The sequence below is a fragment of the Calonectris borealis genome, chromosome 2 (assembly GCF_964195595.1).
Source record: "Calonectris borealis chromosome 2, bCalBor7.hap1.2, whole genome shotgun sequence".
NCBI lineage: Eukaryota > Metazoa > Chordata > Aves > Procellariiformes > Procellariidae > Calonectris > Calonectris borealis.
Window position 1 is genome coordinate 52,882,053 of NC_134313.1, and position 19,431 is coordinate 52,901,483.

A 19,431-nucleotide genomic window follows, 5' to 3' on the forward strand; every position below is an offset into this window, starting at 1 on the left:
CCGCGGGACCGCGGCATCGGGCCTCTCGCGGGCAGGTGTCGGGACCCGGATCTTGGCCGGGGAGACACCGAGGTGCGCGTCAGGCGGCGGCCGGACAGGCAGGCGCGGGGCCTGCGCAGCCGCCCCGAGCTCGCCTTGCTGCCGGGGCAGCCGGCCGCTTCCCGGAGAGCGGCCCGTGGTGCCGCCGGCGTGGGACCGCTCTGCAGCGCGGCGTCACGCTGGAGTCCCTTCCTGTACCTGCGGGGGGCCCCTTGGACAAAGAGCCGGTCGCTTTGCCAGCCGCCTGGGAGGAAAATGCTTGCAGCCGAGACACGTCGTGCAGGAGACAAATAGGCTTGACCCAGCCTTTTATAGTGCTTCGCAAACAAACAAACAAACAACCCCACAAAACTTCTAAGGGGAGGAAGGAACCAACTACTTCACAGCTCTGCCTTAATTTGTCCGCACTCCACTGCATCATGACCGAAAGGCAGTCACCGTTGATGCTGCTTTTGTGCATGAAACCGCTTTTAGTGCCTACTAAAATAGTTGTAAAATAGATCAGAAAGGGAAATTAAACTTATACTCTGAAAACAGTCCTTATTTCAGGAACAATATTAATAAGCATTATTGAAGTTAAAGTCTGGGTTGCTTCTCAGCATTTATGCTTATTTGTATTTTAGTTTTGACAATAAACTAGCGAAGTTGTTTGGTGTTTTTTTGTTTGTTTTTGATGCAGTGGCTAATGTTTTAGTTCACTAGTTGCAAAACCTACAGTATAATTCGGAAATTGTGTGAGAACATCATCAATTACCTATTTGCTTATTGACCATCAGGTTCAGAAAGGGAAATAAGGAAATAAAAAACGGGGGGAAAAAAAAGACAGAGAGGATACCAAATTAAAAGTTTTCAGATTAGACCGGAGTGGCACAATTTATTACAGGAGAAATACAAATTTAATTACCAGATACTAACACAGTATCACACAAACAACTGCTCGCTGACTTGTGACTCAGTTAGTCCAACTGCAACAATGTCACATCAGACTAGAGAACCTGAATTCACAACTAGGAATTAGAACAAGCTATTTGTCCTGCAGAACTCTCTTGCGAGATCAATTCTATGTTAGCCAGAGAGGACGAGTCTTTCCAGAGCGATTAGAATACCTTAAAGTTTATAATCTTTTACAAAATAAAAAGTTCACTGCATGTTAGCCAAAAGTTTAATTAATCCAAGGCCAAAATTTAAGAAATTCTGCTGACATTTAACCTTCTACGACTTCCCTACAGGACAGCAAGTACTTTCTGTAATTGCAATAGGAATATTAAGATAGTAGAAACTGAGGTATGTGGGGGGGAAATCAGCAGGCAAGTATATAAACACACAACTCAAAACTATTGTGGTAGTTTTAGAATTGGCTATTAGAATAGTCATTATATCAGAAAAGTTAATGGCTTAATTAACAATGAAAAACCTAGATTTACTTCTAAGAGATTCTATTTGCTTAATAATAATCCTAGAACCTTTTATTTCAAAGAAGTCCAAGAAAATGCTTATTTTAGCAACATTTTCCTTGTTTTCAACTACTTGATAAAGTGCCTAGATGTCTTAAAATCTCAAAGCAAATTCCTGAGCCAATTTTACTGCTAGAAGTGAAAAGATGTTGAGGCAATATAATCGGGCCCAGTAGCTTTAAATCACAGACTTGAAGACCGTTGCTTCATTTGTTTGTTTTTTTGCGTGGTTTTTTTTTAATCTGTGCTAGACGTATTTTAGAAAGAAATTAAAAATAACAGTAACAACTGAGGCTTCCATTCAAGCACAACGATGCAAGCAAGCTCCTCCGCTTCAAATGACAGCTCAGAAACACCCTCCCCTCACTTCCCCTTATTTCTGCTCTCTCCCTTCCCCTCACTTGATGCAAATACCCTTAACAATCAGCATCTTTCCTAGACAAGCACATTGGAAGGCATTAGCAACTGCTTTGAGATAATTTTTTCTCTAAGAATTAGAGTATTGAAACTTGTAAAAAGCCTAGAATAGGACTATGCTGTTCTTTTTAAAAGCCTTCTCCTCTGAATGCTTTGAGGAAGATTTGGTTATATTTGACAACAGAAGCTTTTGGCCTTCCTGAAGGGGTTAGGTAACTGTAGCACCTCCCTCTCAGTACCTAGTCTGTTCTTTCCCCAATACCATTATTTCACTGAGCAATTAGGAATAGACTTAAGTCTCCAAAAGATATAAGTTCCTTTATTTCAAAAGTAAGGGGTAAATGCAAGGCAATTGTCTAATTTAGAAAAGGGAAGAGGATCCAAGTACTGGGATGAAACTGGCAAAAACGTCAAGGTTGTTTATGTAGTACCCACCAAAACAGTCATTTTTCTATCATTATAATGAATTAGTGTAGTCCTACCCTAACTCTGCTTTAGCACAGCACTGATGATCAATGAAGGCCGATGCAAAGAACCACGCAAGAATACCACCACAAGATCTTAAGTTTTTACTTCACCACCAGTTTTCCAACAAAAAAAAAAATTAAAAAAAAAAATCACTTCCACAGCACACTGTGAGAATGTCACATGTAGTAACACTATATTCTGCTTGATAGAGAGCAGCATTAGAAACAGCAATCAGTTAAAAAGTTGATCAGATTTTAATTCCAAACCATCCCACTACATCAGTTCATCTTTCAATGTGTTTGCTAGATTTTTAGAACTTGCTAAAATAAAAAGACTGACATTAAGAATAAAAGCATGAGAAAAAGACAAATTTGAGTATTCTTTTTGCACTTGTAAGCAAAAAGCTTCATTTAAAAATAATGATGATCAATATTTGTTTTTCATAGTCTACGATTATCTTGGGGTGAGTAAGACTATTTGATGCTCTACCCAGAATTTCAGTTTAGAGACAGGATTATTATAGAGATTTTTTTTTTTGCTTGCTTGCACTAAGTTCTTGGAACCCCTTGTACTAACCGAACTTACTCTTTGTTATGCAACTTGGATGCAGCCCTCAGAACTTCCTGGCATGCCACCAAAGAAGTCCCCTGCTGGTTGGATTCAAATCTGTTTCTCATGTAATACCCAATTGCATTTATAGAGATAGAGCCACATTCCATATGCTTCAAACAAAAAGGTCCAGACTTTTGCATATATACAGACATTGGTTTGTTAAATTAACATTTTTGTATGATTGCAGTGCATAGTTTGACTTTTCATTTTGCCCTTGGTGGAGAAGGATGAAAGGTTCACCAATATTGTGTCCATACACAATTTTTAATTAGTTTTTCAAGTAGCAATAGGAAAAAAAAGAGGGACTCTCCTAGTGTGCCTTCCCACTAAATACTTTAGATGATCTAGATGATTTAAATTTTTTTTTTTTTTAAAACTAAAACATATAAGCTCTGAATCATGCAAAATATGACCACCTCAGCTACATTAGTCTAACGTAACTGGGCAATTGGTGAAGTTGTCAGACCATCTGAAGAGGTAGTGACGTCCATTCTCACACTGCCAGCCAGTGTCTGGGCTAAGTTAAGAAAAAAAAACCACTGAGGCATCACTGTATGCTCACTGTGTCTTCCATTTTGGTATTCCCAGTCAACCACTCTCTCTTGACATTGGTAGTTGACATTTACCGCTGCACCAACATAGTTAGAAGCAGTAAATTTGTGTTTCGTTTCGTTAGCAGCTATACACTCAGTGCTATTCATCATATATAGGTGGGTCTCCATCGCTTGAAAACATCGACAGTTTCTTTCCATGATTCTGCACATGATCTTCATTCATCTTCTCCAAAGCTTCAATCTAGAGAGCCAAAAATAAATCCATGCTGAAATCATAAAACCACACCTGCACCAGAATGTTTCTGAACAGTGTTAAAAGGTAGCTTTAGATGACTGATCAGGTATATACAATATTGCTATTTCAATGATTCAGCCACATCTGTGGAGCAACGTGCTTTGGAAATACAGCTTTAAACATCTGTTCTCAACAAGTTAGTAAAACGAGTAGCACTCCTTTATAGTTTCCCGCTATGTAACTGAAATGCACGAGTTGCAGGGAGGACTGGATGATTCTTTAGAAGTACAGAAGTGTCCCTTTTTCCAACTCTAAACACCTCTACTGTAATTCAGCCGATCCATCAGCATTGGAGAAACTCCAAGTAACACTAAGATTACAAATCCGCTGAAACCATTTTTAACCGTGAAAGTTAAAGACTTATACTTCAATGTTTTGTGCAATCAAGATAACACAGTACAGTATGTTATTTTGATCTTCAGATTGTTATGTTTGGATTACTTCCTCTTGTACTCCAGGGGAGATAATTTTAGTTACTAGCGACTAAAGCCAAAGCCTGAAGTTCAAGGATGGGCTGCTCAAATTCATCTCTACGTAAACAGCAGTGTAAGTCTTTCCCATAAAACTTACAAGCACAAAAGATGACATAAACCACCACCAACAAAAGAAACCCACCCCACACCCCAATGGTCACAACACAGTCTGTGAGGGAATTTGTTTTTGCTTGATTAACTGATACATAAGGATCGTGGAACAGTGACATTGTGCTCCCTTTATCTCTTCCTCACTTTGAGGACCTACCCCAGGAGTTAACTAGTTTCAAGCTCCCACCTACTGCATGCTGGACTAGCATAAGCCTACACTGTCATTAGGAATCAAGTAGAATTGCCATGTTGCCCTTACTTTAATTAGTAAATATGGAAATGTTTGACAACTTATTTTTATAAATGTCTGAAAATGTTTGTACTAGGTTGAAATAATCAAGTTTTGAAAAAGAGATGCAAAATGATTGCTGAAATTATACTCACACACACTAATCGTACAAACTAAACATGGAAAGTTAAGGTATTACAATAGCTGCTATAGCTAACCAAATTAAAATGTTAGACACAGAGAAAGCTATACCTCTGCTTGGAAGTCTACTTCATTGTCAGCTGTAATATTTAAACCTGAGACAGCATTGAAGAGTTCACGTTCATTAAGTGCTTCTGCCACACCTCCTTTCTGGAAGAACTAGTCAATATAAAAAGCACACATTGAACACTTTACTACACAAAACAAAATATTCCTTTTTCTTCCCCAAGGTACAATTATAGTATTTAGTCAAAATGATGTTTTTGCTTTTGTTGAACTACAGATAAAAATAACAGAAAGAAGTTTTAAGTTCCAGTGGTACCACACTTTTTCCCCTTTCAGAGAAGAACACCATCAGTATGGAAAACATGCAAGAGTAATCTTACACATATATGCGGTGGTGATCATTTTTTATGGAGTTATATTGATTGATTTTTAGTTAGCTCTGAATTGATTTTATCTTGGAAAACATTCAGCATAACAGAGGATTGTCAGATGAAGAGGTCCTACCTGTGAAACATTCCTACAGTCTCTGAACAAAAACTCAAGTCCATGAGGATGGGTTGGCTCCACAGACTGACTGACATCGATAAGCCAGACCTGTAGTCACAGAGAGACAGCAATTCACTTTGTATTAATGTTTCACATTAGATGGAACCTTTCCTTCCCACATTAAGAATAAGCTCACCTTCCCATCATGCCAAAGCATGTTGTATTCACTCAGATCTGCATGGACCAGGTTGCACTCCTTATACAACTGTTGCATCATCTGCAAGGAAGCAAATTAATTAATGAATGAAGCATGCTATACTCCAAATAAATATCGTTTGCATGACTATGACAAAAAAAAAAGTCTTTCCCCAATCACCCACCCAATTTACATCATTTTTTTTTCCAGGTCCTCACTAAAGTTCCACACAGGGAATCACAGTTTTGGTAAACTGCCAGCAAACGAAGCTTTTATCACTGAGCTTAGCTTTGGCAAGTCAGAAGAATCAGTCTGGTAAACTCATGTCAGCTCAGCCAACCAGTCCAAGTGCATGAGACAGATAAACATGTTCTTTAAATATACCTGTCATTCTCACCCCTATCACACAGGAAAGAAGTGTCACAGTTTTAGATACTGAATCCTAACTAGTATGCATATTCACTTAAAATATGGTTGTGTTGCTCTACTGGTCTCAAGATTTGAGGTACAGACCATTCATATTATCAAGCTGCTGGATTGGTTGGTTGGGTTTTTTTTAATATAAATGTAATAAAGATAATGTAATAGCGAGTAAACAGTTAGCAGGTACATGTTTGAACCAATTACAGCAGATAATAGGAAAGTAAAGTATCCACCATGCAATATTCTAATTCATTCTCTGATTTCTAGATTTGCTAAAAAGGGGGGTCTTAAGCATTGTAAACTAAGCATTCGGTAAGCCCAGAAAGACTTCAGAGAACTTTCTAAACCACATACTGCTTCTATAAAAGGAGGACTACTTGCTCATAATTCCTCTGCTGCTAAGTATCTGTTTGTCATCAAGTTCCAGCATGTTTTCTACTCAGATTCAATTTTTTTTTTTTTTAGTGCATAATTTCTTATTTATTCTAAGTCACATATTAAACACCAGCAAAATAAGCCTTTGGACTCCATATCTTGAAAGTGATGCAAGCATCCTGAAAAGTAAATAAATGCTGATTTGTCCTTTAAGTTACTCCCCTAAAAGAAAACACAACCCAGAAGTGGAGGAGAAATCAGCATTGTCTTACATTAAGAATCTGATAGTAGGCCTTTTTCATATCTTCACTACTAAGTGTTACATCCTTTAGTTTAGGAGCTGGGACTTGATCCTGGCCAATGAAAGACATAACCAAGACGTGTTTCTTAAGGATAACCACTTGAGGACAAGGAATTCCTGCATTTTGCATTCTGTGGATCGGAAAATAGACACTGATTAAGAAAAACAAAACAAAAACCCCAAAACCCGACAGTTCTAGTTCCTGCTTGCTCATTTCCAATCTTAGGAGAGCTGTGTATGAGAAACTTGATCCAGAGTCAAAAAGTCTTTGAAATAGGCCAAACTGAAAACTGAATAAATGTATATATTTCACAGTATTTCACATAGGAAAATTCAGATCTTAAAGTCATAAGTGGGTCTAAAAATGCTCACTGAAAACTAATCACTCCTACAGCTAGAGCCTGTTAACTTCATGGGCTTGTAAATCCTGCTGCCAAATCACTGAAGATGTTGACAATTCATTAAACTGTAAGAAACCAGAGGCTTATTCAATCTGTGCCAGGTTGTATATTTAGCCTAAAAATCAAAACTAAACTTCTACCCATACGTAGTGTATCTTCCTTAAACAGAGAACAGGAAACTGAAAGGCATTTGGCAACTACCATTTGTTTTTTTTTTTTTCTTTACCTTGTTAAGTTATGCATTTCTTTCTCAGCCCACATACGAATAATCTTTCGTGGATTCAATTTACTGAAGCGGTCTTTAAATCTGTAGTCATCCTTAATGTATTTGTCACGGTTCTTGAATTCATTAAGAGTTGTTTTAAACACCTTGATGGCACATTCTGGAGGTATAACTTTATCTTCAGTTGCACTTCTCATGGAAAAAGTCAAATATATAACAAAGTTAACTATTCACATCTTTACAAGCAAATGCATGGTTTTGTTTTTTTTATTTTTTTAAATATTGCGAGATATAGCAATTTTTAATATACGAGAGGAAAAGATCTGATTTTCTATCAAATTTGGAAGCCAATGCAAGTTAATTTTATAAGAGTTCTCCGATTAAGCTTATATATGAATGTTTGAGTTTTGGCATTTTGATTATACGTTGCTTACCAAATAGGTTCCATCTCCCAATTTGTTAGTATTTTACTCAAATGTCATAGCTAATAACAGCCCTGTTAATGGACGTACTCGCTTCAAGAAATTACAAGTGAAAAAAGTCTTTCATTAGAACAATAATGGTAGTACCACAATGGTTTGTTAAGCACCACAAAGATATTGCCCATTGAATAATACTAAGCAAAAGAACACTCCTGAACATCATTCAAGCAAAGGTCAGTTTAAAAAAAAAAAAAAAAGAAAAAAAAAAAAAGGCGCATCTTTTCTCCCCACGCAAAACTTGCCTCAATCTTGACATCTCTAAATAGAGTATCTGTATCTGGTTTTTATTAGTTCTTTCTTAACTCACTTCAAACTAGTGGTGTTTCAATGCAATCACTACTAATGTACTACAATCCTTCCAGCACAGTAGTCTTTAAAACTGGGCTCCTGCATGATTTGCAAAGTGAACAGCATCCCAACACTATTCTCAAGGCAACTCAAAAGTAACAAACAGCACCTCCATTGAACTGCACAGATGGAGCTGGTAATCTGGTAATACAGTGATCTGTATGGAAAGACAATCTTCAGGTAGCCTAAGATCATCATGACAGCTCTGTAGTCTGGGGCAGGTCAGTGGAAAGAGCTCCTCAAAATCTCAAGACTTCTTTTTTATAAAAGCAGTACATATTTTTCCACAGAAAGCTATAGTGGATTTGTGCCTGTTCATTAAATGGTGTACAAGAAAGAAAGTGGGGATTTTTTTACTTTACCATTTGGTTTTCAGATTTTATTGTTATCTGCATATACACGAATACAAACTTTAAGTCTTGGGAATGAAAAAAATGCAGATTGTTTAAATATTTTTGTGGTTTCTGCTTTTTATACCATCTCTGGTACCTAAAGCTACTGTCAGTAACAAACAATATACTTACTTTCCTCCATATGCATGAAAAACAACAGATTCTTTTCCTGTGCTGATGCAGCCTGTGATGGTCTCCAGCATCCCAGCATTGACCATCTTGTACAGAAGTAAACGCGTTTTAGGATCCACTGCTTTCTCCTACAGGCAAGAAATGAATACTCAATTCATTAAATAATTCTTTGCTTTACAGTGAGCTTAGAGTATTTATGTACCCCAAGTGTTCAACTAGGTGGAAAGAATAATGTATTAAGAGTATTCTCTCAATTGATAGAGAGGAAAAAAAAACCCAAAGAAACAGATGAAGCAAAGCTGTGTAGCACATACAATATTTTACCAATTCCACAGAAAGTACAGACTGTGGCTCAAGAGCACTTTCTACAGTGTTTTCAAGAAGTTTTTACAAATCATGACTCAAAATATCCGAAATATTATATTCCTTTTATATCAGTAACAATAAAATAAAGTGAAACACCCAGATTTGAAGAAGTCCACAGCAGGAATTACCAGAGACCCTGCTCTAAACTCACCCATAAAGCGTATGAACTGACTTCCTAAATTATTAAGTCAGCGTTTACTTTGTCACCTCATCTTCCTGAAACGTGTGATGAAGACAGATATTTGAAGCCACATGGTTCAACTGCAGAGGATTAGTCCTCTGGATGGTTTCTATAAATAATTTCTAGGCAGTTTATTCATTGTAGCTCATTAAGAGACAAGTTTAGAAAGACAAAGAGAAAAAAATGGAAGCCGCTTGCTCTTATTTTGATACGGTTCTCACAGTAATGCAGCTCAGATAAAGACAGCCTTTTTCTAGTAGGAGCTGGCTGATACCATCTCCTTCAGCAACGCTAACATAGTATCACTTAACTGTTTTAGTAAAAATTGAATGTTTCAAGAAATTACCAAAACAGTGTTCAGCTGTTACACAAGATAAAAAGTATATAGAGAGACTTTATTAAAAACATACAGCAGTGGAGTGCTCCTTCTTTTCATGGAGTCTTGCACTTCGACGTTCCTCAGAGTACGCGTGTTGCTTTAGGGCATTGAAGACTTGATTTGACAGCTTTAAGTCCATCCCAATTCCATCCCCAACTTGGAATTCAGGTGCAAACTACAAGTAGAAATAATAGAAATTTAAGCATTGTTACTAGCAGACACCAAAAGTTGGCACAAGCAGAATTTTCTCATTCTGATTTGGAAAAACCTAGGGTAGATTAGGACCTATGTGAAACCCACTTTGTGTAATGTTGTCACTATGTTAAAAAACATATCTCTCTAAACTCAGGACTCAAAGTTCTGTCCAAATTGATATGAGATTACCTAACATGCTGTAAAAATAGCACTTGCAGCATTTCCTTATTTGCAGAAGTTGCACCAGTTACATTAAAAAAAAAAAAAAAGGAAGGTATGTACTATGGATAAACAGACTGAAAAGCTGTAAGTCAAACAATTGACTGAAAATAAGTTACTTGGCTTATCAGGCAAGATGAATTAAAAAAAAAATTAGGTTACACAATAGCTATGCCTTTCAAAAATAGCCTTGGTGTTTTATTTGCCTGTGTACCAAACTTGCTGATAGTTTTGTTTGGCCATAACAGTTCTGTGCAAATTCTTGAATCGTGGTCATTAACAAACTATTATTAAACAAAAAACCCGCACAACTCAAACTGCCAATTTGAATAACTAATCCAAACGCTGCATTGATTTCATTCGATGAAAAAAGAAAATAATCAGCACCGTATACAGTAGCACAAATGGACAAGCATTAGTTCTTTGGTTGAATTACAGCATTCCAGTTTTATACACAAAATAAATTTCCCTAAGTTTTCACTTACATTTTCCATGCGAGCAGTGTTCTTTCTTCCACATACCACTTCATCATGTTTAGTAGTAATGTCTTTTCCTTTTCCTATGAAGCCCTTTCTTGGTGTAGTAGTAGGTTTATCTGCCAGCAGTGAGAAAAATAAATCAAACTTTACATCTAAACAAACATAACTAATGCTCGTAAAGGTACAATGACTACAAAAGTAACATATAATTTTATTTATTAAACAGAATAAAATACTTCAATTGTATGGTCTTTATGCAGTTTTCTCTTATCCTAAGCATGACAGCTTCTTTTGCTTTGTTATGACTTCTATGTCTTCTCTGGGCTGTCAGACACACTTTTGGCCTGTTAAAGACAGGAATATTCGATATCATGTGCAGACGCCCCTAGCCTAATGTAGATGACAGATGTGCATATCCCACAATACTTTCCACGTACAATAGTTATTTTGTCAGATTCAGCCACCGAAGCCAATGTACTGGCAGACAGAAGCCTGAAGTTACCCGCCCAAGTTCCTACATAACACTCCCAATTAAGTGACCTGATTTTACATGCAAGTGGTATATCTCCTATGTTCAAAAAAACTAATTTAACTATGTTGTATTCTTAGGTCTATTAACTGCAGAAATTGTATTGTTTCAAACTGCCACATACCTGCTCTATAAGGATCATGACGGGTATCCTGCCAATCAACCTCATCCTCTGAGCTGTCACTGTCATAGGGATGCACCTTCCGAAAATTTTCAAAGGATATGGAGACTTGAGAAAAAAAACAAATAAGCACGTCGTGATTATCAGGGATTTGCTACTTCCTCACAGCTCTGTCAACTTGAGCAGAGTGCCAAGAATATCTCCAAAGCAAAAATATTTCTTCTGATGAGGGTACCTTTGCTATCTCCATTGATTTTCTTCTCTTCACGCCGAAGCTGTGCATCATATTCCCTGTCAAATTCCATCTGCAGCATCTGAGCTAGCATTAGGTCACTAGAAGTGTCAATGTTTTCTCCTGTAATAAATGGTCCTTCAGCAACGCTATGTAAAATGAAAACAGAAATTTAAAAAATTAAACACAGTAATCTAAGCAGAAACACCACTTTATACCATTTCATCACTCTACACAAAAGACTTCATGCAGAGCTGCATAGAAACTAATGTATCTCAACTCCCCCCTCCAAGCCAACACTAAATATTAATAGAGCATGACTTCATTTCTCTTTGCCACTCCTTTACAATGCAAATATTACTTAAACTTTTACTTGTTTACCATTCTGTAAGAAGCATTAGGCTCTATTTTTAAGATGCCCTTCATGAAAGAGAAAGAAGGCACACAGGTGTATGTGTATATATGTATTTTTATAAATGAATAAATAAAAACAAATTTTAAAAAAAAGTGTTGCTTTGCTCTGCTTCATAGAAAAGACCGCAGGCAAAATCTGTGTGAGTTTAGAACTAGTAAGCTCTTCGTCTATGTTTAGAGCTTCCAAGTATTGAGAGAATAAAGGTGATACACCTGACAAGTATCAAAATAACATTGTACATTGTTAACAAGAAAGGGAAGAAAAAAAAAAATTTCTGACGTCGTTTCTCAAAACGTAGCTTATAGACTGGCTTAAAGCACCCAAAACAATGCAAAGAAAATATCAAGAAAGACGGAAGGGTGACAGAGAAGAGAATCTGAGGAAGAGTTTAAACTGGGGAAGCCATCTTCACTGAAAAATACCTGAAGCAGCAGAGTTAGGAGATAACAGGCAAAGCATTTACTATGTCACTACACATTAAGCACATTTTAAGAAAACGCACAAGAGACAGAAGATGGCTTCACAACTATGGAGATCACTAATCCAGGATTTAAACTTACGCAACCACTTCAGGAAAAGCAGCATTTTCTTCTTCCAGCTGCAGCTCTTTCGCCAACTGTTCACTCATTACATCAGCAAGGGAACATGATATTGATGTTGTGTTAGAGGCTCCCCACGGACACTGTAAATAAACATTTTATTCAAGTCAGCAAGAAATGCAGTGGCAACACAATCATCAGGATAATTAGCTATCACTGGCTCTAAAATAAGCTCATGTAATCACATAAGAGCTTGTCTTACGCAGATACTTAGGGAACTTTGATGAACTAAAGTACAGAAAATACCTCAAGCAGTAGTTTCATAAACTCAATAGAGAACTGTGATTGAAAGGATGTTGATGGTCACTTACTAATGGGGGGGGAGGGAGGGGCAGAGTCAGTTTGTCAGTGTCAGTATCCTCTGAAGACAGGGGCAAAGCCTTCCCTGAAAGTTTGCTTACAAGTGTACACACAGTCTATGTAAACTTCTCTTGGAATAACACAACGTTAATGGCTTATGCACAGCTTCCTACCCCGTTTCTAAAGCCCTGAAAGGACAGCCATCATAAACATCCCCTCAAAAACACAGAAGCACGCACACAACTTTGCCTGGGGAGACAGGGGTTGAGGAATAATAAATCCAACCAAGTTGTGACTCACTGCCTACCGCCTTGGTAACCAAACTCACTTAGATCCAATTCCCTGCTCACCAACAAAGCTTGGAGAGAAGCAGCTCATTTATCAGGGTCCAACAGCAGCTCCCTCCACCAAGAAGACAACTGCTGGTAGCACCGAACCACGCCATAGCCATACCCTGTCCAGCGCGGCTCGTTACTCACTGAGGCAGCGGAGCCAAGCGCTGTTTGCCAAATAACTGTGACCCTTGTTTTGTTGACACCACCTCGGAGCGTCCTCCCGACGGCCTCGGCCCGCTCGGAAGGAGGCGAGCGGAAGAAGGGCAGCCGCGTACCGGAGTTACCTACGTGCCTGCCCCCCCTGCCGTCAGCGACGGTCGGCCGGAGACGGTGACCGTGCCCCGATATGCTTTTGTCTTCCTCCGAGGAGCCAGGCCAGCGGCGGCCGCACCTCTACGGCCCCAGAAGGTCGAGGTGCCGCGGGCGGCCGTGGGGTGCCGGACAGCGCCCCGCGGGCCGCCGCCAAGGCCTGGCAGCGCCCAGCCGCCATCGTTAAGGCCCGGCGGCCGCCGCGCCGGGCCTGCGCCCGCGCTCACCTTGCTCTGCCAGGCGGGGCCCGGCCCGGCGTCGGGGGCGGCGGCGACTCCTACCGGGTCCATCTGCGCATGCAAGGGCGGGCGGGCGGGCGGCACGGCGACAGCAGCGAGGGGGGCTCTCCTCAAGGCAGCGACGCTCCGAATGCGAAGCCTTCCGGGTTCTCCCCCGTTCTCTCTTACCGTCACCTGCCATCAGGCTCCCCATTGGCCGGCGGCGCGGGGCATCACCCGCCTTTCCGGTGATGTCACCGGGGCAGCGGGGTGGCTGTGGGGTCACCGGCGGAGCCCGCAGCCCCTCGGGGCCGCCTGCGAGTGGAGAGGGCGGCGGGCGGGCCGCCCGCACCCCGGGAGCTAACGGGTAGCGCTGGGTGCGAGAGCGCAGGGAGCCTGCCCGCGGGGCGGCCGGGCCGCCGGGGAGCTGGCTGAGATAAAAACAACGAGGATGAAATTAGATGAGGTGACGTTTGCTTTTATCTAAGGAAGTAACCACGGGAAGGGGGAAAAAAAAAAACATAAGCGAACAAATTAATTGGATCCTGATCCCATTAGTCACTGTAAATACAAATTTAAATACTTTGCATGTGATCTGATACCTGTTACACCTCGGTTTTATATGTAATGTTTATCTGGAAAACAGTATTGTGATTAAAATGCCCCGTTTGCAGGACAGGGGCAACTGGCTGATAGTGTTTTGCTACAACACAGTGGCTGTCCGACGGCTGCTCGAGCAAGTTTCCCAAGAGGAAGGAAGCGATGCCTAGGAATCTCCTCAGGCCTGGCTCACCACCAGCTCTCGGAGGTATCGGCAAATGTAGGCTACTGTGCCGTCACAGCCGCTGTCCACAACCAGAAAACCCGCCTAGCAAAGCTGGCTGGCTCCAAGAGCGGGAGGAGTGGTAAGGGGTCGCACAGCCCCTGCGGCATCCCCCGGCCAGCTCAGGGTAGTTCCCTGTTACGCATCTAGCCAAGCCCACGCTGCCGGCGCAGGCCCAGCAAACGCCACTCTTGTCGACTCTTAGGCACGCAAGAATCATCTTTGTCGGCCGGAGTTCATCTAAGTTGTCCTTAACAACCTGCAATGACGTAAGACATTACAATCTCCCAAGAGAATCTGTTCCAGAGTTCATTACTGTAGGAAGTCCCCAACTAAAGGGCAGACGGTTTGGAAGAGGGTAGGGACGCCGGTCGTAACGCCTGCCTCAGCTACGCGCAGCCTGCAGGCACGACGCAGGCATGTGCCATGGAGACATGAGGGTGGCTTAGGCTGGTGATGCCGTACCAGTGTAGTTCTTATCCTCTCTGCCCTTAGCCCTGCTGGAAAGAGATTATTTCTTTCCCTTTGCAGCTGCTTTTTGGGGTGTGAAGATTGCTGCCATGCCCCCTTCAATCTTCTTTGGCTAAATTTATCAGTTTTATAAATGAGCAGAATGTCAAAGCAATGTCCTGCTGCCCCAAGAAAATCATTACTCTAGCACAGCTGTGCAAGCACTGATTAAGAAAATGGGTTTTGGTAATTTTTGATTCAAAAAGACATTAACGATGACTTAATATTCCTCTGTCTTTTTATTCCGTTTTTAATTTTCAGAAATAAGTATTCTATATTAGTCTCTTAAATATTACCTGATGAGGCCTTGATCCCATGACCTCTTATATGGATGGATGGATCGAGCTTTGAACTGAATTATATTAAGAAGAAATGTTCTGTAAAATGACACGTAAACAAAATCATTTACCACACATTCACATCTCCTAAAAAAATAGTTAAAAATCTAAATAGAGCAGAAACTTCCCTTCATATTACTCAAAATAATTCCAAAGCTGTATAGCAATTACTTAATATGTAATTCAAGTTAGTCGTGATAAACAACATTGGCAGAAGTTTATATCTTCATTCCTAATCCCTCACTGTGAGAGGCTTACAAGAATTCCAACCTGCCTTTGCATTTTGCTGTAGGAGGATATATCATCTTTGCCCGAGTCTCCCACTTATAATAAGTACTGCAAGAAACAGAGAGATATCACTGTAGTATTTTGCATGAAAATGATACTCCACTAAAATAAAAAGTCAAAAGTATTCTTATCACATGCTTACGTTAGTCTTTGTAGATACCTGTAAACTTTTCTTACTCTTTTTTTAAGGCTTTACAGGCTGCATTTTTGGCACAATGCAAACTATAGCTTTGTTTGTAAAATACACATTTGACATGCTTACATAAACACAAGCTCTGCAAAGTGGAAATGCTGTATCCCCTATCCTGCCATCTCTTCCGCATCCATTATGGTGGCATGTCAGTAATCTCTGTAGGCCTGGATGGACCAAACCTTTCAGCACTGGAAATCCGATGTCTGTTTTGGGCCATCTCCTTACAAACCAGACAGATTGCATCTGATGGACCAAAATGCTTGAATTTGTCTCGGTGCAGTGGAGACCGTGCAGCTGTTGCGCTCTGTCTGCTGACTTTTGTCTTTTGAGGCTAAACATAGGAGGTTAGATGGGCTCATTCTGTGGGCTGGATTTGGCCTCTGGTCTACCAGTTCGTGCCCCCCTCACTCCCCAGTTTAGGCCATGTTCAGTTCCTTATTTATGCTGCTTTGCTCTGTCCTCTAAAAATAAGGTGTATGTGTACAGAGAGCACCCTGTACTTTGCATTACCTGAGCAAAGTCAAGGTGGGAACTGCAGAGATAGGGCCTTGCTAATACCAGAGCTGGGATGAGGCTTACCTAGGCCATAATGAAAGAACACCCAGTAATTGTGACTAGGTAGGGCATGTCTTTCACTGCTTCTCTACCTCCCTGGGATATTTATAATTTACACATCACCGATGAATCATAGAATCACAGAATCATAGAATAGTTTGGGTTGGAAGGGACCTTTAAAGGCCATCTAGTCCAATCCCCCCCTGCTGTGGGCAGGGACATCTTGAACTAGATCAGGTTGCTCAGAGCCCCGTCCAACCTGACCTTGAATGTTTCCAGGGATGGGGCATCTACCGCCTCTCTGGGCAACCTGTGCCAGTGTCTCACCACCCTCATCGTAAAAAAGTTCTTCCTTAGATCTAGTCCAAATCTACCCTCTTTTAGTTTAAAACCATTACCCCTTGTCCTGTCACAACAGGACCTGCTAAAAAGTCTGTCCCCATCTTTCTTATAAGCCCCCTTTAAGTACTGAAAGGCCGCAATTAGGTCTCCCCAAAACCTTCTCTTCTCCAGGCTGAACAACCCCAACTCTCTCAGCCTTTCTTCATAGGAGAGGCGTTTCTTCCCCCTGATCATTTTTGTGGCCCCCCTCTGGATCCACTCCAACAGGTCCATGTCTGTCTTGTGCTGAGGGCTTCAGAGCTGGACGCAGGACTCCAGGTGGGGTCTCACCAGAGCAGAGGAGCAGGGCAGAATCACCTCCCTCCACCTGCTGGCCACGCTGCTTTTGATGCAGCCCAGGACACGGTTGGCCTTCTGGGCTGCGAGCGTACATGGCCGGCCTACGCCCAGCTTTTCCCCCACCGGTACCCCCGCCCTCCTCGGCAGGGCTGCAGGCACGGCCGCGAGGCGGCAGCAACGGCCCTTTAAGGAGGCGGTGCCCATTGGCGCGGCCGCGGCCCTACGTGTCGCTGCGATGGCCGCCGGCCGGGCCCGCGCAGCGGGGCGTTCGCGGCGGGGCCCGCGGTGACAGATGTATTTGAAGAGGCCGGCGGGCGGCCTCGCCTTCTGCCTCTTCTACCTGGCGTCCTGCTTCACCAACAAGGTGAGGGCGGGCGCGGAGCCACCCCGCTCTCGGAGGGGCTGGGGCCGGGGGAGGCGGAGTGAAATGCGGGGGCGCTGGGCAGTTGATCCGCTGTAGCAGGAACGGGGGGCTGCGCCTGAGGGCGAGGTGAGTGCAGCGACCCAGTAGGAGGAGGAGGAAGAGGTGGAGGAGGGACGGTGCCCTCTTGCTTGCCCTGCCCTGCTCAGGGAGAGCCGGCGGGTCAGCCCCTCCCGGAGGAGGACTACCCCACGAGTGAAAAAAACCCCTGGCATTTCAGCCCAAAGTCCCCGTGTGCACTCGTAATTGGGAGTATAGCTGTCTTCTGCTAGTCTCGTTTTTCTCAGCGTGTGACATCTTTACCTTTCCACGACACATACGTTTCAATACTGGCATATTTAGGAAAGAAAAAGGGTAACATCATATTATTCAAACGAATGAAACGTTAGCTACAGAGCCAGAAATTACGCTGCTTTGAAAGCATCAGTGATGCTGAATGTATTTTATTAGTGGGTATCTAGCAACGCTGAATGCACGGTCATTCACAAAAGAAGATCTGTTAACTGGAACAATAATACCAAGTGTCCAAGGGAAAAATCTGAAATATTCAAAGCATTGTAGTAGTAGTGAAACAAATACTGGCTTCCATGGACCCTTTGACAGTTTAATTAACCTGCAAATTAAGGACATGAAGTCTCTTCGACTGTGCAACTCAATTGCCTGTTGGTATTGCTGAAAGGCCCAAGCAGAAGGAGAAGTAGGCTGAAGATGGCCACATTGTGGATAAAATTGTATGGTTTAAACATAGTTTAAGTAGTTTGTGCACTCTGGGAGGAGGAGATAGAGTAACTACTCCTTGCTGTCCTATTTATTAGAGTGTGTCTGTGTTTCTGGTGCAGATTTCTGAAAGAAATTATGTTTTTGAAGCAACTAGGGTATGGATTTCCAGAGGAGAATTAGAGAAAAGCAACATTTTGGAGATGAAAATGAAATCTCATCTCAGCATCGGCCACTGGTTTCTGTTCAAAGGTACACTTGCTATAAAGGATGCCCAGAAGTAGACTGAAGTCCAGACGCTAAGCAAAGTTCATAGGGAGAGGTAATACACTTGATTTGACAGACTGCTAGGAGCAGTGATTAGTTAAACAGAAAGGGTCTAGAAGAGCTGCCAGATTGCATCATGCATTGGAAAAGGTACTTGGCTTAACTATACTTGAGAGGAAGTTGGAAGGACTTTGACATAGGGCCTCCTCCATTTTCAAGCCTGAATGTAGGTTTTAGTGTAATAAGGTTAAAAATAACCAGAATATAGACCTTTCAGTTGTTGCAGGTGGTATGTAAATGCAAATGGGGGTATGGACATGTGCAGGTATATCGTCCTGACTTAAAACCCATGTGGCAATTCAGACAAGTGTAGGTGTAACATGACCCTTTGTGAATCAACATGCCTTGTCTCCGTATATTGATGCCAGCTTCTTCGCGACACCCCTCACACCTAAAAACTGGACCTTGAAAAGTGCTCAGCACAGTTTCCTCTCTGTTGAAAGCTTTCAGCTTCTCCTTTTGCCATTGACAAAGGCTGGCTCCTGGAAGGAGTGGCAGGTACCTTTCCTCTGAGGAAGCTTCAGTCATTCTTCTCCTTTGCAGAAACAGTATTTGTATACTTAATTACAGGAGGTTGTTAGATCCTGATATACACATCAAAAGACATATGTATTTCTGCCTCATATTTGCATATATACATATATATTGGGAAAAGACACTAGGTTCCATACATGCAGATCCTGACAAAACATACTAAAGCAATGACAGAGAGGCTTTACTTTTTTCCCCCATATATTACATCTCCAAAGGGCTTTATGGACTGCTTAATATTTTACACAAAATGGTGTGTGACCAGAATGTTAGGTCTCTAAGATGAATTAATCATCAGGAGACAATTATGTTAAGATTATTGGTCTTGATTCTGCTAAAGGTTGCCTCTGTGGTATGATACGGTTTTAATTGACAAGTGTTTATGTCTTTTTGTTCCTGTTAATCCTTTTCTCATTCAGCGTGATGCATGGAGAGTGCTCAGAAAGTGAAAGAGCAATTCAGAAGGTAGCCTCCTCTCCATCGTTCAGCGTGTCCACTCCATACCTCATGTACTTTAGTGTCTGCTACCTTCCACAGTGACTGGGGCAGCAT

General features: G+C 41.6%; 2 protein-coding genes across 6 annotated transcripts in view; one reads left to right on the top strand and one right to left on the bottom strand.

The window, feature by feature from the left end:
* Positions 1 to 2,464: 2,464 nt before the first annotated feature.
* Positions 2,465 to 13,706, bottom strand: RIOK3 (RIO kinase 3). Of its 4 annotated transcripts, none has more exons than XM_075141983.1 (13): positions 13,505 to 13,706; positions 12,295 to 12,416; positions 11,323 to 11,468; positions 11,091 to 11,195; positions 10,444 to 10,553; positions 9,576 to 9,719; positions 8,619 to 8,746; positions 7,268 to 7,456; positions 6,612 to 6,771; positions 5,542 to 5,622; positions 5,364 to 5,453; positions 4,905 to 5,012; positions 2,465 to 3,785 (listed from the first exon to the last, which is right to left on the bottom strand). In XM_075141983.1, exons 1-13 carry the CDS (start codon positions 13,565 to 13,567, stop codon positions 3,684 to 3,686), a joined length of 1,548 nt encoding a protein of 515 aa, XP_074998084.1. In that variant the 5' UTR covers positions 13,568 to 13,706; the 3' UTR covers positions 2,465 to 3,683. The 4 variants fall into 4 exon arrangements, with proteins under 4 accessions (XP_074998084.1, XP_074998085.1, XP_074998086.1 ...); XM_075141984.1 differs by having other exon boundaries at positions 7,268 to 7,453; positions 13,505 to 13,705; XM_075141985.1 differs by having other exon boundaries at positions 7,268 to 7,453; positions 13,257 to 13,507.
* A 3,387-nt stretch (positions 13,707 to 17,093) lies between these two features.
* SLC35D4 (solute carrier family 35 member D4) overlaps positions 17,094 to 19,431 on the top strand; it is a 58,371-nt gene continuing 56,033 nt past the window's right edge. For both annotated transcript variants that reach the window (XM_075141987.1, XM_075141988.1), the window contains exon 1: positions 17,094 to 17,247. In XM_075141987.1, the coding sequence (XP_074998088.1) occupies positions 17,176 to 17,247 (72 nt within the window). In that variant the 5' untranslated portion in view covers positions 17,094 to 17,175. The remainder of the gene's footprint in view (positions 17,248 to 19,431) is intronic.

Bases quoted from the DNA above. Each gene is read 5' to 3' on its own strand.
- RIOK3 (XM_075141983.1), bottom strand. From the start codon at position 13,567: ATGGACCCGGTAGGAGTCGCCGCCGCCCCCGACGCCGGGCCGGGCCCC. The intron at 12,417-13,504 runs GTGAGCGCGGGC...GTTTATTTACAG, and splicing joins GCCCCGCCTGGCAGAGCAAG to TGTCCGTGGGGAGCCTCTAA. The intron at 3,786-4,904 runs GTATAGCTTTCT...TTGGCTCTCTAG, and splicing joins AAGTAGACTTCCAAGCAGAG to ATTGAAGCTTTGGAGAAGAT.